Below are 24,212 nucleotides of genomic sequence, written 5' to 3'. Positions count from 1 at the left end.
TATTGATGGATTTCAGGGAGTCTATGAAATTGCATCTTTAGTTTCACTGACCTCTAACTGAAATTTAGCACTTCCTTCATTTATGAATTTTTAAAAAATGTACACATTATTCTGAGAAGGAGTCCATAGGCTTCACCACCCTACTAAAAAATTAATGACTGAGTGACACAGAAGAGATTAAGAACCTCGAGCTCAGGTAATGCACTATAGGGCGCATGCACAGTCCACCTTCACGTGGGCTTATAGAAGATATTGCCTATGATGTTACCCTGTACCTAAACTGTGTCTCTAAGCAAGATTATTCTAGGAGAGGTACGAGCTCCCTCACAGAGGCTGAGAGGAATAGGAAGGCACAACCATCTCTTGGAGGAGATTTTATTTTATTTTTTTATTTTCCTTAAACTCAGATCTGACTATATTACTCTCCTCTTCAGTGAATTCCAGTAGTTTCCTGTTGTTTTTAAGAAAACTATAAACTCCTATTTTTGCTTTTAAAGCTCTTCAAGACCTGGTTACAATCTGTCTTTTTAACTTCATTATATATGACTGCCCTTCTGACATAAATCCCCTCATTTACAAGGTTCCTGCTTCATACCCTGATGTTCTGTAATTTTGCTGTCCTCAAACTGGTCTTCTCTGGGTTCCTCAAACCCAATATGCAATCTCCCATCTCACTGCCTTTGCCCTGGCTGCCCCTAACCCCCATGCTTGGAATGCACTCTCTTCTCTCATTCCACTCATAAAATTCTACTCATCCTTTAAAATACAATTCTAGAACTGCTTTCTACATGAAGCATTTCTTGATTATTTTAAACCCTTACCCTCTGTCTTGGAATCAGTATTTGTATTGTGTACAATCTTGTATTGATTCAAAGACAGAACAATAAGAGCTAGACAACAGGGGTTGAGTAATTTGACCAAGATCACACAGCTAGGAAGTGTCTGAGGTCAGATTGGAATCCAGGACCTCCTTTCTCTAGAATTGGCTCTCAATCTACCTTTTCTCATTTCTTAACTGCTGTCATCCTCCCTCTATTTTTGTTCAGTTGTTTCTTAGTCACGTCCGACTCTTCATGACCCCATTTGGGATTTCCTTGGCAAAGACACATGAATGGTCTACAATTTCCTTCTCCAGATTGTTTTATAGATGAGGAATCTGAGACAAGTAGGGTTAAGTGACTCACCCAGGGGCAAACAGCTAGTAAGTGTCTAAAGTCAGATTTGAATTCAAGAAGATGAGTTTTCCTAGTTCCAGGCTTGACCCTCTATCCACTGGACCTTCTAGCTGCCCTCCCTTCCTTCTCCCCTAATTACCTTGCATTTATTCTGTATCTGCTTATATGCATACATATTGTGTCTCTCATTAGGAATGAACTCCTTGAAAATAAGAAATGTTTCATTCTTTGTCTTTGTATCCCCAAGTCTTACTACAAATGAAGTTTGAAGAATTGACATGACTTGCCCAAACTCACAAAGTTACCAAGGGGTAGAGACAAGACTAGCACCCTAGTGTCCTTATTCCCAGGCCAGTGCTTTTGGCTTTGCCTCATTTTAGCCCAAAGTAACAATAAATAATATCTACCAATAGCTAAACTTGTGTCTTCTCTACCGTTTGTTCAGTGATTGTTTTCCAAAAAAAACCTGTTTTGACTGTTGATCTTTTAAGTCTTAAGATTCCATTTCCTCCTCCCCTCAGTTCTCTCTTCCTCTCATGTTCCCATATTCCAGGCTACTTTATATAATTATTTTTCTTTGATGTTTATTTCTTTGGCACCAATGTAGTAGCAGCTAGACTGAGTGACCTCTCTGAAGCACACTTCTATTATCCTATTACTATGGATTTTCAACTACTATGATGACCAGCTTAAGTGTATATTGGTGCTTTGTAAAATAGATTAATTCTACCTATTCTGTCCATTTAAAAAATTCATTGCCTCTGAGATTTGAGAGGGAAAATCTGGATAAGATAACAAATAATTTATTCAGAAAGAATATATAACTATTTCTTTTGTTTTAATAAAAACCTTTACCTTCTGCCTTAGGATTAATACGGTGTATTGGTTCCAAGGCAAAAGAGCAATAAGGGCTAGGCAATGGGAGTTAGGTGACTTGCCCAGGGTCACACAGCTGGGAAGTGTCTGAGGTCAGATTTGAACCTAGGACCTCCTGTCTCTAGGCCTGACTCTCAATCCACTGAGCTACCCAGTTGCCCCCTATGTAACCATTTTTAAAGAGGATTTACACCTTTGTCTGCTTACAAGGGAAAAAAAGATACCTTTCACCATCACTTAAATTTTAATTCTCAGAATATTTTATTAAAATGGTTTTTTAATTCTTTTTTCTCTGTGAAAACATATCAGTCAACAAGCATTAATTAAATGCCTACTATGTGTCAGGAATTGTGCTAAATAAGCACTGGGGATGCAATAAAGATAAAAATAATCACTGTTGTTCTCAAAGAGGGAGATAATATATGGATGAGATACACACAGGATATATATGGAGTAAACAAGATAATCATAGAACTAGGGTGCTAAGATTTAAAGAGGACTGAGAAAGGTTTCTTGTAGAAAGAACTGAGGTTTGGAGGAAGTTAGAAGGTGGAGAGAAGAAAAGTCCTATATTACTGTCTATTATTATTAAATCTTAGAGTAAAGCTTCATAAAGATTTATTTTAAAGGGCCATAAAACAGAGCTTCACTAATCAAATGGCTATTTTCTCTGATGGAAAATACTCCTTCCAAACAGCCCTGCTGCTAATGTGATGTCAGTTCAGTGGTTAAATATAGCAAGTCATTGGCAAGGCAAGTTGAGAGGAAGTCCATTAAATGAAGCTGGCTGTTTTTCCTTCTTCTGTATATTAAAGGCATTTTATTGCTTTTCCTATATGTCTTGATTTAATGTCTGTTTGCTTCTCTTTTTTTTTTTGGCATACCTCTTGGTTTTGTAGGTATATTCCTGAGCCATGGTCAGCCTGCAGCACCACCTGTGGTCCAGGTGTCCAAGTCCGAGAGGTCAAGTGTCGAGTCCTGCTTACATTCACTCAGACAGAAACAGAGCTGCCTGAGGAAGAGTGCGAAGGTCCTAAGCCATTCACAGAGAGACCTTGCCTCCTTGAAGCATGTGATGATATCCCTGCTGTACGTGGGCTGGATTTCTCTTGGCATGAAAAGGACAGTGAAACAATTTATGATTGGGAGTATGTTGGTTTTACTCCTTGCTCGGCTACATGTTTGGGAGGTATTTGACCCTTTTCTTTTTCTTTGGTGTTTGTTTCTTGGGTAGACAAAGACATATGAAAAATTACTTGGCTACTCCAGTTCCATAAATTAGAAAGGTATTGAAAGAAGCCACACAGATGACCTAAGAGATAATTAGTATGCTCCATCTGGCAAATCTCTTATTCTCAGAAGGTAGTACAGAGAGAAAGATGTCTACATTCTCTAAGCCTAACAGCGTGGTCAGAAGGAGTAGGTAGTGCCTATGTGGGAAGGTAGAAAGAAAATGGGAAAAAGAGTAAAGTCCCTTGGAAATGTGGCTCTTGACTCTGCCTTTCTGTGAGCTTGGTAAATCAAGTCCTCTTTCTGCACTAAAATTTCTTCCTTTGTAAAATGAGGGAATTGACTTGGGACCACCTTGGAAAAGGTGGGTGGGTCAAAGGTGGATTTTGTAGCCTGATAAAAAAGAGAAGGTACCTTAGATATCTAGTAATCTGGCCCTTGATTTTTATACATTCCTTAAGTGGTCTGATTGGATGCAGAAAAACCTATTTTTCCAAAAAAGCATTTTAATGTAGTACTACAAGGTCATCCTCCAAGATTGACTTTCATCTTCATTGTTTTGAATTTTGAGTAGTATGTAGGTTTCATAACCTTCCTTCTGAAAAGCAGAGGACTTTAATCTAAATATGGTTGGTAGGTGCAGTAAAAAGTCTTTCTGAGAGAAATATAATTTTCTACTCTTAATATTCATGCATCAAAGTCATATTTCATAAGGAGAAAAATAATGAATATAAATTCAGAATTTTTAAAAAGTCAATCTTTGCCTGGTATCTTTGAGATTTTGTTTTAACCACTAAGTCTGTCATCCTTCATATATGTGCATTTCAGCAAAATTGATGATGGGTAAATTATTTACTCTTTTCAGCACTGACATATTTAAAAGTTTGAGTAAGTTTTTTATGTTCGTGTGGTAACCACAAGTTAGCACTATCTTTCTACTCATATTCCTGCAATGATTAAGGAACCAAACATATTCTGTTTTCAGTTCTAGAACAAATAAACCAGGAGAGTTAAATCTGTACCTTGCAAGGATGCATATGGCCATCAGCTGAATTTCATCTGGGTTATGACAATATTTTTAAATTAAAGGTTTGTTAGGCTTTTCCTCCTATATTCACAACCCATTTTGCCTCTATGAACGTTATACAATACAATACCTTTTAACAGAAATATCTTAAAATGTAATAAGCAAGAGATATTACTCCACCAAGGAAGACTTTGTTCTCTTCAGCTGTGCCATTCATGGACCTAGAATGAGAAATAACAGATGGGCACAATGACACATTAGTGCCTTCAAAAGGAAAGAACCTTGTAAATAGTAGTGTTCTCTAAATATCACTATTGTAATTAATATTAAGAAAAGTACTATGCAGAGACCTCCATGGTATTGAGTAGGTCCTTGATGAAGAATTTATGGAAAAACATGGAAAAGAATTGCATAGAATGAAATAGCGTGTAAAGATGGGGAGCATTGAGTGAAGAGGATGCCCTCACTTATGAAATCATGGCTCCATCTGAGTAACGAAGTAATTCTGCTAAGCTTCAATAAATAGTGATTCATAGCTCAATGAAATTTACCATTGAAATAGAAAAATAAAGAGGAAGACACTGTTGATCAGTACTAGAAAAGGGAACTGTCACAAAATGAAGGTTTTCAAAAAAATTGAAAGATAGAATTCAAAATTCATAAGTCAAGAAACTATTCAAATAAAAACACCTCTGCAAAAAGTATCATAGCTTAACTCTGATCTGTTCAAATGTATTTAAAACATTTTTTTATAAAGTAAAAAGCACATGCTCTTTAAGAAATAGGTTGTCAAAAAAACCTGGTTAATAGAGAGCAGAGTATAATAATGACATTTCAGGAAAGCAATTGATTGATTAATTAATTAAGCAAGTGTATAACTTTGCTTCACCACTTATATACATCAAACATGCCCAGAAACTGTCCCATTTAGTGCAAATAATTAATCCTATCAAGGGGTCACAAGTATTAAAATTTATACTATTCAAAATTTATATGTAAATTATGATAATTAAGTATAGCCCAATTGATTCTGCCTTTTTCTCTTTGTGTCATTTTGTAAAGATATTTCAAGATTTCTTTCTGTTTCTCAAATTTGTAGGTCTTGGTTGCATTATTGCATTTTATCGGCATGCCACAGTTTAGTTAACTGCTTCTTGCTACTGCAAATTCTTAAAGGGGTTAATACTCTCACTGATCAGAAAGTGAAAAGTTAGATTGCTCCTACCATCCCATAGGTCCCTAGATCTTGGCCAGATCTTAAATATAATTATTTACTTAACAATAAGGGGTAAATAACAACATAGACATTCATATGTTAAAATAAATAAAAAATAATATGTATCACAATCCACATATACACCTGAGTCATATTCACCTAGTTACTCAGTATCTGTGGAGAAACCTAGATATATAGTTTGAGGAAATTGGCAAGAAAACACATGAAGAACAAAAATGCACATGCTTGGGGCTACTTCCGTATGGATTATAAACTTTGATGTCATTAATCCATTCAAGAATATCTGCACTTGACAAAACTGTTTGTCTTTTGCTGGACATATTCTCTTACTCTTTTCTCTGCTGAATTTTATTTAAACACTAGTCATTTCTTTAAACTTAAAATAAAAGGGCATTTAGAAACATACATCCCTTTATGTGACTAAACAGCATGTCATTTTAAGCCAGAGAATTGCAAAGCTTATCAGCCTGGCTATCTTATCTGTTAAAGATCAAGACCACCCAGCAATTCCTCACTTAGACTCAAGTGTTGCCAATCAGAACAGAACTCACATAAAACAGCTTAGATTGACTCTGGCCAAAGAAAACCATAACTAACGGGTTCTTCCTATAGAGCAGCTTAACTATTTGTTTTTCCCCTTCTGCATTTCCTTCTTAGATCAGAGGGGGCAGGAAAGGGGAACTTGTACTTCTGAGAAGCTTCACCAATTCGGAATCATGTCGCTGAAATCTTCTGAGAGTTGTCCACCTTTTTTTATTTTAAACTCTTACCAAAGACAGTAACAATTCAAAAACAGAAGGGCAACAGCTAGGCATATGAGGTTAAATGATTTGCCCAAAGTCACACAGCTAGGAAGTATCTAAGATCAGATATGAATCCAAGTCTTCCCAACTCGAGTCCTGGCAGTCTATTCACTGAGCCTCCTTGCTGCTCCCTACTTGTCCACTCTTATTCGTTACTTGAAACTGCTCTAAACAAACTCTTTCCAATCTTCTATTTTTTCCATCTTCATTTCTCAAGTTCCTTTCTAACTCTTTTCTCCTCAACCTCCTATTTCTTTTATCTCCTATACCCCTATATCTTTCAATGAATTAAGTCAGAACTTCCCAGTTCTGAGTAATTCACCTTTCACCGCTTAACCAGATTTCTACTTTGAAATGAATCTGTTTAAAAAATCACATCCAAGTGTCTCTCCATATGTTTATATGAGTGATTTTTAAAATCACATCTAAGTGTCTCTCCATATAGTTATATGAGTGATTTTTAAAGTTTTCCCTGCTTTAGAGGCAGCTAGGTAGAGTTAGTGGCTAGAACACTGAGCCTGGAATTTGTGAAAATCTAAGTTCACATCTTGACTCAAATGCTTATTACCTGGATAAGCTAGAACAAATTACTTAACTCCTGCCTCAGTTTCTTCTTCTGTAAAGAGAGGATAATAATCACACCTCCCAGAATTGTTATTATGCTAAAATGAGATTATATATATATATATATGTATATATATATATATTTGAGATTTTCTCTATGTAATACTTTGCAAACTTAAAGTGCTATATAACTATTAGCTATTATTATTGTAAATCAGCTACATAAGAATAAGTTGAGGGACTCTAATCTACAAAACATTACCTTCAGGAAATAGTTGACTTTAGATGATTACTATTACTCTGTGGGTAATAGGTTCATGTGAATGGTCCTAGAGTGGGCACTACAAAGCGGAAGACAAGTTCTCTCCCTAGTCTGCCACTATGTCCAAATATCAATTTTTGCTCTTTTTATCATTCTCTTCCATTCTGTTTTTGACACAGCTATCACAGTTGACCTGTCTCCCCCCAGATCCTTGATATCGGTTGCATGAAGGTCATAATATTAAATCATCAGCCTAATCTTTAAATCCCTCCACAATATGGCTCCCATCCATGTGACCAGATCTTGTATCCTCTTCACACATTTTCTCTTTTCTAGTCAAACTGACTGGTTTGCTTTTCCCTGCACACTGCCTTCTGCCTCCTTTATCTACTCGTTGCATAAATGGTCCCCTCAGTTTAGACTCTACATCTTCTTAGGGACCCCACAAAATGTCCTCAGCTGCATAGGAGAAAGCCTGTGTCTCAGCTTAGGTGTCCTCACCTCACCTCAAATAAGTTCCCTCAGCTAATAAGTACCCATCCAGACGATGGGCGTAGCCTCCTTAGGAGTCTGGGACCAATTCCACATGAACTGGCTCATGGACCTGGCTAGGGCATACTTGTAGAAACTACTCCATTACCCCCTTCTCCAAGACTGCCTTGGCCCAAGTCATCTTGTAGCCATTTCCTTACTGAGACCTCTAAGTCCCTGACCATTCCACATTCTTTCTCATTAGGGGCTGCCACATTCTTCCAGGACCAGCTTTTCCATAGGAAACTTCTTCCTTCTCCTGAAACTTATCAAGAACAGTCTTTTCCATCTTCTGGTTGAGTGTGGGGATTTCTACAGTACATTAGGAGCAGAGCTCTGTGCGTTGTGGATGCTTGATGCCAGGTAGATTATAGATTCCTAAGGAAGGAGAGAGACCTGACCCTGTGATCCTTCTTTCCTTTGCATTCCTATAGCTCTTTATCTGGAACACTTATGTGGAGCTCCTTTTGATTATCCATGTTTGCAGATGTCTCTTCATCTCTTCCATATTGTCAGCTCTTTTAAGGAGAAGAGTACTTCATTCTTTCCTTTGTATCCTATATGTCACCTAATAAGGTGCCCACCATTCATGAGTACTCTTCTTGGTAGGATAAATTAATGAAAAAAATGGCCTCCTCTTATTTTAGATAACATCTTAATATATTGGGATAATTAGATTTAGAGCTAGAAAGAACTTTAATCATTTAGTAATGTCCTCATTTTACAGATGAGAAAACTAAGACCCCCAAAGTCCAGGTGACTTAGCAAGGCTCACACATATAGCAAGTAGAAGAAGCAATATATAAAATTTCAAGTTTTTATATTGTGCCTTTTTTTTAAATTCAGAAATCAAGGCCCTGGAATTTAAGAAAAGATCCCAAGCTTATTTTTTATTGTACCTATAAAATTATAGATGGAATTCTATTTTTATTCAGCTTCCAGCTATTCATTTTATCTTTCAGTTGTAGAAAAAGCTGAATGAGATATCATTCACCCTTGCAGATCCTCTTTGCATTTTAATTGCTACCAAACTTGTAAATATCATTGGGTCCATGTGGAGAAAGAAGGGATATCTACTTATGACTCTTACTCATTCCCTTCTTCCCTAAGAAGTCTGGTGGAACACTGCTCTGGAATCTTGGTGTACCTGAGTTTATTTACAAAATGAGAATAATAAGTCTTGGATTATTCATAGTTGTTGTAAAGCAAGTGTTTTTCAAATTATGAAATACTATTTAAATATGGCCTATATTTAGTTCAATGACTGATATTTTAGAGAATATCTAGGCAAATAGTAGAGCAGTAGTGCATTGCTTTTGTTAGCCAAAGCTCACACACACACACACACACACACACACACACACACACACACACACCTCTTAGTCCTTTGTAGATCTAGTCAAAACAATTTTACCACAGAAGCTTCCAGAAATAAACCACTTGGATTATGGGAGCTACTGATGCTAATGAGAATTCTGGAATCCAGGATGTGATACATCCTGTCTGACTGTTAAGCATGTTACCTGTGAAGATATTTAATATGTTTATAACAACATGATTAGTTCAGATGTCAGACGAAAGACAGATTGCAGCCTGATTTTGAAGGATCCCAGATATTATTGCATTTTTTTTTGCTTGTAGTGAGACAGTCCAAAAAATTATAAGGGTCTCATAGAGGCTTCCCAGGGAAAGGCGTAGAATTAATACACACATTCAAAGTAGTACACCTGCAGTAATGGGCAGGACAGAGGGCAAGTGTGCCTATGCCTACATTGATATTTAATCCAGCCTTTCACGTTTTGGGCAGGAGGCAATGAGCAATATTAATGTAAAGATGAGAATAGTAGGCAGTATGGTTTTATGGAAGGAATATTTGGTTTCAAGTCAGAAAATATGGCTCTAAATCTCTAAATTTGTTACTTTATTACCTGAATGACTTTAACTTTATTTCTTAAAAATTAGGTCTTTTATCCTATGAAATGAGGGCCAGACTAGATCTCTTACATCCTTTGTACCTCTAAATTTGAAGATCCTGTATGTGCAGGTATTGTACATGTCTGGTCACTTTAAAGAAAAATAAAAATAATAATAATACTTAATTGTTCATTGAGATGATTAAAAGTAGGAAGGAAAGATGGCACCAGGGAATGATCCCCAGACTTAAAATCAGGAGACCTTCCTTCAGATTCTGGCTCTGTCACTTATTATGTGATATTGAGTAAATTCCTCTGAGCTCCATTTCCCTCATTTCTAAAATGAGTGGGTTGAATTAGATGGAGGCTAAGGACACTTTCAGTTCTAATACCATTTCTGAGCACAAAGGAAGGAATATTCATGAGTTAATAAATGGATGAAAAAGAATTTATTAAGAGCCTACTATGGATGCAGCTAGGTGGGTCAGTGGATAGAGAGCCAGGCAGAGAAATAGAAATACCTGCATTTCACTCACTAGTGGAATGACCCTGGACAAGTCATTTAACTCTTTTTGCCTCATTTTTCTCATCTGTAGCATGAACTAGACGAAGAAATGGCAAACCACTCTAGTATATTTGCCAAGAAAACCTCATATGGAGTTATGAAGTGTCAGACATGACTGAAACAACTGAACAAAAACATGTGCGCAGCACTGTGCTAAATGCTAGGGATACCATTAGAAAAACAGAGAAAGTCCTTGCCCTCATGGACTGAAATGGAGAAAAAACATACAAAGGGATTCCAACTGTAAGTCAGACAGAAATGGCCCATGGTCTTTACTTTAGGGAACAGTGGTGAAGCAAATTCTAATCTTTTCTTTAATATCATTTCCATTGATAGAACCATTTCCATTCCTAACACTGACCCATTTGATAGCACCAAGAACCCCGGTGGCAAGAACTTTCTTTACTGTTTCCAGCTGCTGAGATGGTGAGGCTTCAGCAGTTAGCAGAAATAGTTGCTAAGTGGCATCTCCACAAGTCTTGCTTCCCAAGGTGATGACAATGGGGGCTTGGATGAAAGCAGAATCAATGAGGGGGAATGGGAGTGTGTGTGGAGATTACTACCATGCCCCTGGCTCTTGGGTTTACCTACCTGCCCATGACAATTGTTCAGTACTTGGTGTTGATGATGGCAAGGAAGATGGACCCATGATGCAGCAAAGGCTAGGCTGTAAGCAGGGTTGGTGGTCTGGGGAATACCACTATCCCCTTCCAGAGGCAGCCTCAATGAGTCCTGGTCCTGGAGTCAGGAAGACTCAAATCCAAATCTGACCTCAAACATTTACTAGTGACCCTGAAAAAGTCACTTAACCTCTATTTGCCTCAGTTTCCTTAATAATAAAGCAAATAATAGCACCTACCTCATAGATTTATTGTGAGGATCAAATGAGATGTTTCTAAAACCTTAGGTGGGACTATATAAATACCCATTCCTTTCCCTTCCTTCTCTTCCCTTCCTCTGCTATTCCCAGGGGTCTTGGGCTCAGGGTCCTGTCTCTGTGGGGATATGAAGGAAGGTGCATCGGTCAAGGTGATGGAAATGGCTTAACTCTTCTGACACCTGTCATCTCTTTCTTCTTCCTCGGGATACCTTATTGCTTCAGTTAGAATCACTTCCCTATTCTTTGGCTCTGAGTTGGTCTGCACATGCTAAGGATGGCTGCCCCCAACTTCAGTGTAGTTGCTTCCATAGATAATGGTTGAAGGCACTGGGTTAAAAGCAAGATTGGTAGGGAAGGAGGCAGGGGACACCCCCGTTGCCAAGATTCTTGAGCTTACCTGCCCATTGTAGATTGCTGATTTTAACATTGTCAACCTGAGAGACCATTTTCTCTGTCCAAAAAGTGTGGTTGTGCTAGTAGTCTACAGAAGTTGTTTAGCCAACCACAATCAAAGGTTTTTAACTGTTCAGGGTTAAAGGAATTTTATATATAAATATAAATAAATAAATATACATATGTGTGTATGTGTGTATATATATATATATCCAAATGTCATGATCTTTAACTCAGTTAGTAAATATTTATTAAGTTCTGACTCTTTTCCAGGCATCACGTTAATCACTGCGGATATAAAGAAAGTCAAAATCACAGTCCCTCACCTGAAAGAGCTCATAATCTAATGGGGGAGATAACAAGATAGATACAGAGTAATATTTTAGAATATGATGAAATGAAAAAGTGTCATGGCTAGAAAGAGAGGTCCAATAAAATCCCAAGCAGACCCATGTGCTAGGCTAGATCCTCAGGAGAGCTGCTAGGCAAAACCTTTGGAGAGCAGAAGTGTTGGGGCAAGGCAGGAAAAGTGAAAAGGAAATAAAAACAGAGGAAGTCATTCTGCCCATTATGTAATTGCAGAGGAGACTCATCCTGCCCACTGCAAAAACAATGAAAAAGAAGCTCCTTGGGAACTGCTTTCTATGGTACTGAAACTTAAAACAATTTTTTTTTCTCACCGCTATTTTAAAGGTGCCTTAAAAAGTTGGTCCATCCAGAACTCTGTAGCAGTGTTAATACAGATCGCGTATCCTTTAATATTCATTTGCAGAGAGTTATTTTCTAATTTTTAAAGGCAGCTATGTAAAGACCTGAGTTCAAATCTAGCCTCAGATACTTACTATATCTGGGATTGTGGGCAAGCCACTTAACCTCTGTCTGCTTCAATTTCCTAACCTGTAAAATGGGGATAATAATAACACCTACTTCCCAGGATGGTTGTGAGGAACAAATGAGATAATATTTGTAAAGTGTTTACAGTGCTTGGCATATAATAATACTGTATAAATGTTCCATTAGACTTGAGAATCATTCAGAGCCTTGGCCCTGGATGGACCTTTTGCCCACAACTGTCTGGATGTGTTTTCCTGAATGTGTTTTTCCTGGGGTCTGGGCCAGTTAGTCTATTCCCTTGGGCCAGATTGTCCTCTGATCTTTAGTGGATAAAAGAGAAATGAAAATGCTCTGGTTGAGTATTTTCTGAATGTCTATATCTGTTGGCTTGAAGGAAACACTAGGGACTGTCTTGAGCCGGCTGATTTCCTGAGACAGAAGCAGTGATAAAATGTGGACTTTAGGCTCCATGAAGGGGCAATGGTGAAGTGTATTCTAAGGTTTCCTTAGGGAAAAGAGACATGGGCGTAAATACCAGTACTCTATAGAGCTAATTCAGCCAAGAACTAAGAAGTAATCAAGGTCTCTGAGGAAGAAAATTGAGCATAGGAGAACCACAAACTGAAATTAAACTGCTCAGTCTGTTTGCTCCTACTTTATACATAATTCTACCAAGCTTGATTAGCTCCACAGAAGATCTGAAATAGCTAATTAGAAGGGAAGAGAAGAGTTACTATCATCAGAACCACTGACAAATGGTGAGATGTTACAGCTGGCATCCCAGCAAAGGAGGACATGCAAAACTCAGAAAAGAATAAAGACAAATATTCCTGTATAGGAGAGTATAGAGGAATTTTTGGTCAGAAAGCCAGGGTTCAAATTCTGGCTATGCAACCTCTATAACTTTATTCAAATAATTTACCCTCTTTATTAGTTTTATGACTCTGGGCAAGTCCCTTAACCCTGATTGACTCGGTTTCTTCATCAGTAAAATGAACTGAAAAAGAAAATGATAACCATTCCAGTATCTCTGCCAAGAAAATCCCAAATGGGGGGCACAAAGAGTCAGACATGACTGAACAATAACAACAAAAGTCTGTATAAAGAGTCAGGAAAACATATAATACTATTTTTAAAATTATCTATCCGAAGTAGTTAAATTTTCTTGTTTAATGTTTAGCTGGCCAGAGACCTTGACTGGACAGAATATTAATTCTCAAGACTTCTAGATGGGTAAAGTTTAGTTGTATTTTCCAAGGAATTTTAGTAGCAAACCAAACTGTACATTAATATGTTTATGTGCATGGTGCAAATATAAATGTGAATATATGCATATATACATATTAACTTTTGCATGAGAAAATTAATGCAACTGGCTAGAAGGGGGAAAGCCTTTGTAGGTCATTAGGGGAAAGTTTTCATTTGAAAGCAGGAACACAGTTAGTGTGTTGTGACAATATTTATTCTGTGTATCAGGTAAATCAGTTTTTGTTAAAGGTTCATAATTGACTCATCTTAAATTTAGCACTATGTATTGCTATCATTAAGCACATAACACGCTAATGAAGGCAACAGGGACATTAGAGAAAAGTCAGAGGAAAGAGTTGGTCTTTGTAAACAAATATTATGTATACAGTATATACTTTTTCTACCTTTTCTAACCATTACTTCATTGGAAAACTGCTAGGTTGAAACATAACGAGTGTTTATTTTAAAATGCACCACATCATTAAAAGGAATCTTGACTCTTTCATGTGAAATTGAATATATTTTTATGTTTCAAAATATCTTCTTACTCTTCAGAGTTTTGCCCAACAGTTTCCAACAATTTTGGTGTAATTCCCATGTTTGCAATTTCTATCCTTTTCATTTATTCAATTCATTCATTCCACAAGCATTTCTCAGTCTCCTACTATGTGCCAACCACTATGGAAGGTAATAAAGTACTTCATACAAAAAAAAAATAAACCTCTTCTTGCTTTTGAGGAACTTGTCCACTGGGAAATAAACAACGTGTACCCAGATAAATACACACATATAATATACATATGCAATATGTAGATTATATATATATATGTATTATACAGTTATCAATGGATAACAGGTATGTCTCTATACCTATATTTTTATATCAATGAATATAAACACATACATATGTCCACATGTATAGATATAGGTAGAGATAGTAGTTTCTGAAGTGGAGCATTCTAGCAAATTGGGAAGAATCTCCTGTAGGAATTCACACGTGAACTAAACTCTAAAGGAAGTTAGGAATTCTGTGAGGCAAAGTTAAGAAAGGAATACATTCAAGGCATGAGAGAGCTCATGTTTTACAGAGAGGGATAGAAGATAGAATATCACATTTGGGAAGCAACGTTTGTCTAAAATATAGAGTGACCGAAGGAGAATTACATACAATTGTCCTCAAAGATAGACTAAAATCAGATTAGAAAATATCAGATGGGAGAGTTTGTACCTTGTATTAAAGGTAAGAGGGAGCCACTGAAGTTGTTAATGTCAGATAGCCAATCAAACTCCAGTGGCTTCCTCTTAATCTTTAATGTAAAGCACAAATTCTTCCATCTGGCTTGTAGAACCTGTTCTAATCTGCTTCTAACTGAAGACCTTCACTTTAAGAATGTTCAGTTGGCAGCTAGATGGCACTGTGGATAGAATGCCTGGCCTGGCATTAGAAGGACCTGGGTTCAAATTTGGCCTCAGATACATCCTAGCTGTGTGACCCTGGGCAAGTCACTTAAACTTGATTGCCTGTCTCTTGCTGTTCTTCCAGATTAGCATTTATATTAATATAGAAGGTGAGGGTTTAAAAACCAACAACAACAAAAAGAATGTCCAATTGGCAGCAGTTCAGAGGATGGATCAGAAAGGGTAAGGACTGAAGGTGGAAATAGATTAGGAAGTTAAAGCAATACTCCAAAAGAAAGGTGAAGAGGGCTGAAATGAGGGTGGTAATCATGTGAGTGGAGAGATAAAGGGTTAATGAGAAAGAAGTAAAGATAAAATTGGCAGCATGTAGCAATGGATTGGATATGTAGTTTGAGGAAAAGGGAAGAGTGGACAATGACTTAAAGGTTTTTGAATCTAATGTCCAAAAAGGGTGGTATCCTCAAAAGAAATAGAGAACCTCAAACGAAGGGTAGTTTTGGGAGAAGTGATGAGCCCTGTTTTGGCCGTGTTGAGTTTGAGATGCCTACTCTTCAAAGAGATGAAAAGGTCAGGGATTCAGTATGGGATGTAACTCAGGAAAAAGTGCAGAAAAATGATTCTCAGAAGACTCATCCACTATCCTTTCCAGAAGAGAGCCTACTACATTATATTATACTACATTTTATAACATGGAACACTACATTATAACATCAGACTTTTGCCATGTTTTGGTCAGTTTTCACTACACTTTACCTTTTAATCTTGTTCTAAGGGATAGCTTTCCGGGGAGGAAAGAGGTTATGTTAAAATTAACACTAGAAAAACAAAAGATGAAATTTTTAAAAAGTTCTTTGGTGTTTCATGGAAGTAACTCTGGATTCTCAGCTTAATACAGCACAAAATAAGTTCTGGAAGATTGGAAAGACTGAGAATACCCAGACCCAACAATAGGCTGAGTTTATTGTTCAAATCACAATGTAGATATATACAGAGAGACTCGCCATCAGCAAGTTGACTACAAGGTAATGAATTGTTTGGCGAAAGTCACCTGAAACGGATTAATATGGAAAATGACCCATTGTCCTATGCAGACTCTTTCTTCTTCCACAGTGATAGCAAAGTATTGGGAAAAGGAGAATAGGGTACTAAAAATCACACTATTTTTCACTGTCCACAAATATATAATTAGCCATTGATTCTCAAATTGTGAATCTTTATCTAATGTTATTGAATTGATACATGATCTGAAAACTTGAACCATATGTCTATTAATCATTTTACTACAAAGAAAACCAAGAGTCATAAAGTTGTAGCCAAATAGAAAGTTGGTCATAGATTCTCTCAAGAGAAGCTAATGAAGAAATTTGTCGTTACCTTCATTATGTGCAGCCAAGGACTATGAAAAGCTTCATTTCATGGGAAACTTGATCATTTCACTTTGCATTGCTTACTATGTTAAGGACCATAGTTATGGTAATTACAGTATATATGCCAACATCTATTACAGAGGATATATCTGTAGGGAAAATCTATTTCTACAACTCAATAAGATCCTCTAAATCAAGTCAGTATTTACCTTGATACATAGTGACTTCAGTGTGAAGATGGACACAAGGGAGGATGCTGGAAGACTGTTGGAAAATATGGCTCCTGATCAAAGATTGAAAGAGGCCAAAGGTTTCTGGACTGCTCAGAAGCCTCACATCTGTAGATCACAAATACTTTCTTCAAAGAGAGAGTCTCCAGGTGCCAGAAGTGGAGAGAGAACTGAATAATGCCACAAAAAATGAAATTGACTTTATCTTGACAGGGTTTTGCTAGTTATGCATCACATGGGAATAGTTTTCTTATTGCTATGTAGTCAGACATAGTTAGAAACGGTAAACATGAAATTAAAAGATAAAGATGAGAAGGCATTGTGTGTAATTTCAGTGACTCCAACTCAACCCATTTCTACAAGTTGTTTACTCTGAAAAATGAGAAACATACCAAAGTAAATATTTTAACTGGCACTATTTTTAGAATATGGGGAGCAGCGAGGTGCCACATTGTATGTGTATGCATAACATTTCTATATCCATGTAGATAAACAACTATGTAGAGAAAGCTGGGCCTGGAGTCATGAAGACTCGTCTTTGTGAGTTTAAATCTGGCTTCAGATGCTTATTAGCTGGGTGACCCTGGGCAAGTCATTTAACCCTGTTTCCCTCCATTCTTCATCCCCAAAAATTAACTGGAGAAGGAAATGGAAACCACTCTAGTATCTTTGCCAAGAAAACTCCAAATGGAATTATGAAGAGTCAGACACAACTGAAATGACTGAACAACACATTCTGGAACAATTTAGACAGAAAATAACCTTCACATCAAAGAGGTCATAAGACCCCAGGAGCCCCCTCAGTAAATACTTCTAAATCTCCATGACAAGCAGAGAGGCATGAAAGCCAATAGAAATATCACTTTAGAGTATAAAATGATTTGTAAAACATTAAAGAGATAAATGACCAGAAACTATGAAAAGCAGATAAGAACCCAAGAATCACCTGACTCAGATTATATTGAAAGCACTCATAGATGACCACCAAGGGAGAAGAATAAATAGACATGAAATGGAACATATATGTGTGTCTGTCTATGTGTGTATATGCTCTCATCAGCAGTAAATTGTATGTGGATCACATTTGATCTCTACTTCCTTGGTATGTGATTGCTATATGTGGATGTTTAAATGAACAAATGTGAAGATGAAAATGAAAAGTGCAGGTGAACTGCATGAAAAGCACACAAAATAAATTAATGCTCAAGGAAACAATTTAAAAGGCACTTGAGATCAGTCTTTCAATATATTTCCAAAGGAGATGGTGAAAAAGAATAGAATAGATTATAGATGTTACTATTACCAACTTTTAGCAGTGAGAATGGTGGGATAATCAACTATTCAAATACACCCATTTGCCCCTCACCCTGTCCAAATGTCCTTCCTGGTATAAACTCTCCTTCTTGACTCTAGGAGGTAGTATCAAAGAATTTAAAAATTCTTTTTCTTTTTATTAGTGACAATCCCCTAGTCAAAGACAGTGATTCTGGCAAAACATTTCAATGTAGTTCTTTCTCTTTCCTCTGGGGATGTATCTCCTTCAGTTGCTTCCTCCCACCTGCATTTCTAATAAGTACACCAAGAGTAGCAAACGCCTGTGGTTAACACCGTTTATAGACAAAATAAATGTCTAAAACAAAAAAAGAGTTTCCCATGTTCAAAGGGAAAGGTTTTAGTTTTCCATGAGAGAGTGTAAGGAGAGAATGAAGATACCAAATCACCACATTTGGGTCTATAATCTGTTAAGCAGCAGAGCATTTGTCCCAATATTTCATATGCCCAGTTGTTCTGAGCAGCCTTGTTCCCAAGGTTTAAATCAATGATCCTGTGAAGGAGTCTAGATTGCATATGCAATAAACTTTTTCCCTTACTAAATGGTCTCAGATATGAATTATCTCATATGTTCTTTTGATATGTATTATCCTCCTGAAAAGATTCAGTTGCTTACAGGAGATAAATTGAACACCCCACAAAGAGAGCCAAAATATCAGTAATCACCATTTATATAATTCTTTAAGGTTTGGAAAATGCATTACAAATATTTTCTCATTTTTTACTCACAGTAATTGTTAGAGGTAAGTGCTATTATTATCCCCATTTCACAGAAGAAGCAGCCAAGGCAAATAGAGGCTTTGTGACTTGCCCTGAGTCCCATAGCTAATAAGCATTTGGAGTCCGATTTAAACTCAGGTCTTTCTGACTCCAGGACTGGCTCTGTATCCACTGTGTCAATTAATTGCTCCAATGAGCTGGAATCTAATGGCCAAATGAAAATCTGAGTGAGAACAAACACATATCATGGACATGAAGACGTCTCCAAACATGGACCCAGGGCCATCTAGGTTACAATTGTCATTTCTAGGACTCCAAATTACAGTTCTAACACTGATGAAAAGTATCTTAAGAATAAAGTGGTGACTGTAATGTGAGGTACCATCCAAAGTTCAAATCTGGTCTTAGATACTTACTACTTATGTGACCCTGAGCAAGACACTTAATCCCATTTTCCTCGGTTTCCCCATCCCCATCTGGAGAAAGAAATGACAAATCACTTCAGTATCTTTGCCAAGAAAACCCCAAATGGTAACATGGAGAGTCAGTCATGATTGAAAATGATTGAACAACGGTCTTCACATTCAAATAGTTGACTGGAGAAATGTAAAGAATCTGAGATTCTGGGAACTGGTGTTCATTACAGAAACTAATTTCACTTGTGGAACAATTCATATCCTTAAATCCTCTCTTGCAACTAGGTTTCTCTTCTTGATGTGTTAAGATTATACAAAATTCTTTGATAGTCATCAAAATAACTTTCCAATAATCCTATGGGTATAAACATCAAGTGAAGCATCACAGAATGAGAAATACAAATATTCACCATAGATGTTTGCCACTTTCCTAGAGGATGTTCTGATAAATCACTGGATCACATTGATAAAATTTTTCAGCTACTTCCATTTACAAGGAATGTCATGCCATTTGAGTTGATCTCTAATACTACAGGATAGTCTAAATGAGATCTATGTGCATTCAAAAGAGATAGCATAAGTGTTAATTTTTTGTTTATAAGCCTTACTTATATTTTCTCCCAACTGGAAAACTAGCTCACTTCTCCATGATGGTGGACCCCAGGGTTGACTCTGAGTTGGGTCAACATTTGACTCAAATTTGTAATTCATGAAGCTCTATTTGTGTAAATCTGATGTAATCAGTGTGTGAGCTAATTTAACAAATTAAAATTAAGAGATGGGGAGAGAGAGAGAGAGCGATATGGGGGGAAGAGAGAGAGAGAGAGAGAGAGAGAGAGAGAGAGAGAGAGAGAGAGACAGAGAGAGACAGAGAGAAGAGAGAGAGAGAGAGAGAGAGAGAGAGAGAGAGAGAGAGAGAGAGAGAAGAGAGAGGTAACATCTCTATACTGAAAACAAAGTGGATGAATAACGCCATATTTGAAATGCTTAACTTCCCGTATCTGTAAAAATAAAGGGCTTGGATTAGAAGATTCCTTCATTTCTATCTCTCATTAGATTTATGATCCTATAACTAAACTATCCACATTAAACTATCTTCATTATGGCATGCAGCCATATACTCACAATCAACAGGCAATAGATAGTCAGATGGACCCAAGCTTGAATAGAGGTTGAGATTAGGACCTTATTTGGACTTCTCTGATGAAATTTCTCTAGTCTTTAGGTCTCTCTTCATTGCCTTATCCTCCTATTTATTATGTAAATATTTCTGTGCCCTTAATTTACCTAGTTTATATTAACATCTTAAACATAGTAGACATTCAACAATGTTTTTGAATTTAAAAATGCTTTTGTGTCTTTTAACTCCTTATTTAACCAATATTCTGTTTTTGAATGATAAATATATACTCACTTCTATTTCTTTTATATATCATCAAAGAACCTAGTGTATACCAAGCAAACATAGATCCAGTAGACAGCTCTACATGTTGCTGGTTACCTGAAACAATATAGATTTTACTGTTTAATAAGTAGAATGCAGAAGTTTAATATTTCTATAGCTTTTTTGCCAATCAAAATATAGTTATTATATCTGGGAATGACTATTTTATTTTGTCTTTAGACTATAATTTACTTTTTTTAGGTCAGGGTTTAAATTCCAATCATTCAGTTTTTTCCCCCCCTCAAAGGAAAAGTATGGTTGTAGAAGTTCATATTTAAGTCAAGAGAAGCTAATGGAGTGAAATGCCAAATAATAATTAAAAATTTGATACTATGTAATTTATAATTAAATTTAATGAGGCATAATTTAAATTTAAATGTATTAATGCAGTATGTTTTGCATTTTTCCATTTCATAGTATTTATATTCCCTGTTCCATGAACAAGGAATATTGTTTTCCCAACCACCGCCTGCACAAGTATGACCTAGCTCTCATGCCACTTTCTCTATTACACCTTTATTGTTACTTCCACTTGGAAATTTTCTTTCCTTCCTTAGATCTAACATTGCACTTATACTCATCTCATTCATTAGACATATTCATTATGATTTTATAGTTATTTGCATATATGTTATACCAACTCATTCTAGATCAGAAGTTCTTAACTTATTTTTGTTATGGATCTCTTTGGAAATATGGTATATTACATAAACCGTTTCTCAGAAAACTATGTTAAATGTATAAAATAAATAGGATTAGGAAGTAAGGCAATTAATTAAAATATCATTAACAAATTTTAAAAGTAAATTCACAGAACTCCCAATTGGAAGCCCCTTTTTAGTTGGTGAGCTCTTTGATGACAAAGACAATGTATTCTTTTTAGTATTCCCCAAAGCCTAACACTTAGTAGGCACTTAATAAATGTTATCTTTTACTGAAAATTTTCCACTACCAATAGAGGCAGAAATATCTTCATACTGTTCTGTTAGGTTTGTTAACTGATGAGACTTTATCCTTTACAATGAATTTAGTTTTCAATCTCCTGTCTAATTTTGTTTTTTTTTTCACGTCACATTTTTTTAATCTCATTTATGATTTTGGTTTTTTTTAAAACTAGGCAAACGAGAAGCCATAGCTCGATGTCTACACATACAGACCCACCAAGCCGTCAATGACACACTGTGTGACAAGGCCCATCGACCCCCTCCAATGACTCAGGGTTGCAACACTGATCCGTGCCCTCCAAGGTATGCTTAGGAACTGGGACTTCTTGGACTTGTATGCCTGGGCCTTCATTTTTTGCTATCATGGCACTCGAGCTTCTGAAAGCAGAAATAATGGGGCTGGGGTTTGGGTGCCTGCATACAAAAGCCAGGATACAGTCAAACCAGGCTGACTCTTGCTCTCTAGATAAGAATCTTATGCTTCCTGCTGGCTTTCTTGGCACCTAGAACTGATCGACAGTTATGATGAATATACAAGATCAGTTTTTTATCCTGCATTCATGGAGCCACAGAAAACACAAAGAACTTTTTTTTACCTGCTTTCTGTTTATCCCTATAACAGATAGAAGTAAAAACAGATCAGATCTCAGATAAAATTATAAAGCCAGTGAAGTGCGTATCCATTTTAGGGCTCCCTGTACTTTCTTGTTCTCTAATCTCATATCCTTATTTTTTTTAAAAAAAGGAAAACTTTAATATTGTAGTGTTTTATTTTGGAACTCATCCATACCTTTACTGACTCTTCCATTGTAAACTTCTTATCTCTGTGCAGTAAATGGCTTTCTCTGCTACTAGAGGAATTTTAGGCATCACTAAACAGATGGATAGGGGAAGCATTTCTTTGGATGAGGGACCTTTCTTCTGCCCTACCATCATGCCTTCTGTCTAAGCTTAATTTGAAGGGTAACCTGCCTTCGTGAGTTAGGGAACATGAATCATGGGGAGAGTTGGGCAAAAAGAAAAGGTAGGAAGTCTCCCTTCACTCCATTTCATTATAAAATTATTGTCCCCAATTACTTAGTCCCTGATTTCTCAGGAACCTTATGCACATCCAAGAATTCTCTTTCCATAACAGAACTAGGAAAAGCTTAGAAAATACCTCCATTTAGATATGTTGAAGAGATGCAGCCTCATTTATAGCCTTTTATCAATGTTCCTTCTGATGGCACTTATCCTGCAGGGAAGAAGGGACTCCCTAATACTTTTAAATAAATCCAGTGAGAGTCTGACCATTTCTGCTACCTCCCTTGAAGATGAGGGGATACATTTTTCCTTCCTTTCTCGTTCAGTCCTGTATTTCTCATTCAATCCTCAATATCTGACACTCTAATACTGGATCACAAATGGCATAGTGGATACAGTGTCTGGTTTAGAGACAGGAGGACTTGAGTTTGAATCCTGCCTCAGATACTTGCTAGCTGTGTATCCTTGAGCAAGTCACTTAACCTCTCAGCCTCAGATCCCTCTTCTTTAAAATGGGAAGAATAATAACACATAGCCTCACAGGGCTATGAGAATTAAGAGATAATAATATAAAGCATTCTGTGAGTTTAAAATAATATATAAATACCACTCTCTTACTACCCAAGAGATACTGAAGTTAATCTGAAGCTTAGAGAGCAATGTGCAATTATCCAGAAAAGGTAGACTAGAATTAGATTGTGAAGAGCTTTATGTTGAAAACAAGTTTGTACTTAATCTTAGAGGCAGTTGGGAAACACTGAAGCTTCTTAAGCACAGAAGTGACATGATCACCTTTGTGCTCTATGCATTTCAAGTTGGTAGCTGCAGATAGGTTGGAACAGAGAGACGAGAGCCTGGAGAGTAGGCAAAAGGTGATGATCACTTGAAATTAGTTGGTTTCTGCATGAGTGGAGAGAGGACAACCCATGTCAGAAGAGTGGAAGAGGTAGAATTAATGAGAATTGACTAGATATTGGATGTGAGGAAGAGAGAAGAGTCTAAATTTAGTAAATAGAGAGGTTAGAAAGACAAGGAGATTTGTGAAGAGAGATACTTTCTGTTTTGGTTAAGTTGCGTTTAGAGTGCTACAGTAGAAGATATTAGTTATCCAAGCCTTCTTATACAAAAGCAGAAATGAAGTTTAAAATTTATAGCCTCCTTTTTCTGGTGCACAAGCATCATTTCTTATAATTGTTTTTTATCCCTTTATATTTCACGTCTGACAAAATTTTATAGGATTCTCTCTGTTCCCAAGCCTTTCCCAAAATAACTAATTCAATCCACTCCACCTATGTTTCCTTCCCTGTGGAGCAAGCTAAGTTGTGGTCATCTTTCCAAAATAGAATCAGGTGGTCATTGAGAAGGGTACCCTTTTCCAACTTTTACCCAGATTCACTATTGCCTAGTATTGCCATAAATCTTTTGTTTTCTACTTTATTTGGTTGTGTAAATTAGTTCTTTTTGTAATTTAGGAGCACATCCCTATCCTGTCATGAACAGAATTTCATTTGTAAGTCTTGTTATATTAGTAGGCACTATTGCCTCATAGATCAAAGGAGTCAAGGTGAGGACTCCATTAAAAAAAAAGGATAACCTTCAGAAGAGAGGACTGGTGATTTAGAGTGCATGAGCAGAGATTAGAGAAATAACACTGAGATGTGAATAGGGCAAAGTGTTTGGGAGCAAAGGAAATTCAGTTGTTAAAAACAAGATCCAAGACTCTTATTCTTAAATTCTTGTCTGTATTCATGTTTCTATCTACACATACATGAATGGTGA

General features: G+C 36.7%; 1 protein-coding gene across 1 annotated transcript in view; it reads left to right on the top strand.

Moving 5' to 3' along the window:
• The window catches only part of ADAMTSL3 (ADAMTS like 3), a 616,185-nt gene that overhangs the window by 480,426 nt on the left and 111,547 nt on the right, over positions 1 to 24,212 (top strand). Inside the window, exons 14-15 of the mRNA XM_044660156.1 lie at positions 2,951 to 3,240; positions 21,584 to 21,713. Of these exons, the coding sequence (XP_044516091.1) occupies positions 2,951 to 3,240; positions 21,584 to 21,713 (420 nt within the window). The remainder of the gene's footprint in view (positions 1 to 2,950; positions 3,241 to 21,583; positions 21,714 to 24,212) is intronic.

Source organism: Gracilinanus agilis, chromosome 2, assembly GCF_016433145.1.
Source record: "Gracilinanus agilis isolate LMUSP501 chromosome 2, AgileGrace, whole genome shotgun sequence".
Taxonomy (NCBI): domain Eukaryota; kingdom Metazoa; phylum Chordata; class Mammalia; order Didelphimorphia; family Didelphidae; genus Gracilinanus; species Gracilinanus agilis.
This window is presented reverse-complemented; position numbering and strand designations above follow the sequence as displayed.